The sequence below is a fragment of the Phaseolus vulgaris genome, chromosome 8, assembly GCF_000499845.2.
Source record: "Phaseolus vulgaris cultivar G19833 chromosome 8, P. vulgaris v2.0, whole genome shotgun sequence".
In the NCBI taxonomy this organism is placed as follows: domain Eukaryota; kingdom Viridiplantae; phylum Streptophyta; class Magnoliopsida; order Fabales; family Fabaceae; genus Phaseolus; species Phaseolus vulgaris.
Window position 1 is genome coordinate 19,286,442 of NC_023752.2, and position 1,999 is coordinate 19,288,440.

The following is a 1,999-nucleotide window of genomic DNA, read 5'->3' on the forward strand; positions in this document are numbered from 1 at the left end:
TCTGGGATTCTAATGAGAATCTTAACATTAAATGTGAGAGGGTTTGGGAATCCTGTGAAGTGGAGGTATGTTAAGGATTACATTAGAAAGGAAGGTGTTAGGATGTTGTGTTTGCAATAAGTAAGAATGGTAAGTTTTAATCTAATTAAGTGTTGCCAACTATGGGGGGATAACGATATTGATCATCTTTATAGCGAACCATCAAATGGGGCAGGGGGTATCCTCATGATTTGGCATAAAAAGTTTTTCCAGTGTTCTAACCACATTATTAATAGATGGTACATAGTGTTTTTTGGGCTTGCTAAGGAGAAAAATGTTCTTGTTGTTATTGTAAACGTGTATTCTTCATGTTTTTTTTGCAAGTGAAAAGGCAAATGTGGGCAAATTTATTGGAGATTAGACAAAGGGAACCTTGTAACTCATGGTGTGTATTGGGGGACTTCAATGCCGTAAGAAATGAAAGGGAACGAAGGGGAATAAGTCGATCCAGAGGTAATAACAGAGAAATGCAAGGTTTTAATAACTTCATTGATAGTATGGAAATGGTGGATTTACCCTGCATTGGAAGAAAATATACCTGGTATAGGCCTAATCGCAAAGCTAAGAGCTGGCTCGACAAGTTTCTAATCACTTTTGATTGGCTGCAACATTGGCCAGGATGTAAGCAATATGTTATAGATAGACAAATATCGGACCACTGTGCACTGGTACTAAAATCAAATGTGGCAGATTGGGGGCCAAAACCTTTCAGGTTTCTTGACATTTGGCAGGAAGATAAAGAGTTTGAAGTTTTTGTTAAAAGCAAGTGGGAGAATTACTTGGTTCAGGGCAACAAAATCCTAGTGCTAAAAGAGAAATTGAAAATGCATAAGAGCGACCTGAAAGGGTGGAATAAAGAAGTTTTTGGGCATACTGATAAGATCAAACTAGATATCGTGAAGAAAATACAAGAGTTAGATACGAGAGATGATGTAGAGGGATTGGATGAGAACAAGATTATGGAAGGAAGAGATCTTCTGAGTCAGCTACAGGTTATAAATGTGAGGAATGAATCGTTATTACAACAAAAGTCAAGAGCATTATGGATTAAGCAGGGGGATTCCAATTCAAAGTTCTTTCACGCCTCGATTAAGTGGAGGAGAATGAGAAATGAGATAAAAGGAGTACACTGTCAGAACTCTGATACCTGGGTGGAAGAACCTAATATGCTAAAGAAGATGGTCAAAGAGTTCTACAAGAATAAAATGTCGGTTACCGAAGATATTTGAGTAAGGCTGGATAACGTGGAATTTAAGAAGATAACTGACTTTGACAATAGTTTCTTAACTGAACCTTTTCTTGAAAAAGAAATAAAGGAAGCTATTTGGAATTGTGATAGCCATAAAAGCCCGGGCCCAGATGGAGTTACCTTCAGTTTCATTAAAAACAACTAGGGCTTACTAGAAAGGGACGTGGTGGGTGCAGTAAAATATTTTTACAGTGAAGGAAAGATACCGAAGGGCTATAATGCTTCATTCCTAACGTTGATCCCAAAGACTGAGAACCCCCAATCTCTTGAGGAGTACAAACCCATCTCACTAGTTGGGTGTGTGTACAAAATTCTGACCGAATTGCTATCCAACCGGATTAAAAAAGTCATTGAGAAGGTGATAGATGGGACACAATCAACTTTTTTGTCCAATAGAGGATTATTAGACAGTGTCCTTGTAGTGAACGAGGTTATGGATGAGTTGAGAAGAAGGAAGAAGAGCAGGGTGGTAGTGAAACTTGATTTTGAGAAGGCGTATGACTCGGTGAGTTGGGAGTTTCTTTTTTACATGATGGGAAGACTAGGGTTTTGTGAAAAGTGGATTCAGTGGATTAGAGCTTGCCTAGAATCAGCTACGATTTCAGTATTAGTAAATGGTAGCCCGACAAAGGAATTCAAACCATCTAGAGGTCTTAGACAAGGGGATCCGATGACACCTTTTCTGTTTCTGATCGTAGCACAAGGTTTGGC

At 38.7% G+C, this 1,999-nt stretch overlaps 1 protein-coding gene across 1 annotated transcript; it reads left to right on the forward strand.

Moving 5' to 3' along the window:
• Window positions 1-374: 374 nt before the first annotated feature.
• On the forward strand, window positions 375-1,268 carry LOC137824706 (uncharacterized). Its single transcript, XM_068630376.1, has one exon. It carries the CDS (start codon window positions 375-377, stop codon window positions 1,266-1,268), a length of 894 nt encoding a protein of 297 aa, XP_068486477.1.
• The last annotated feature ends 731 nt before the right edge of the window (window positions 1,269-1,999 follow it).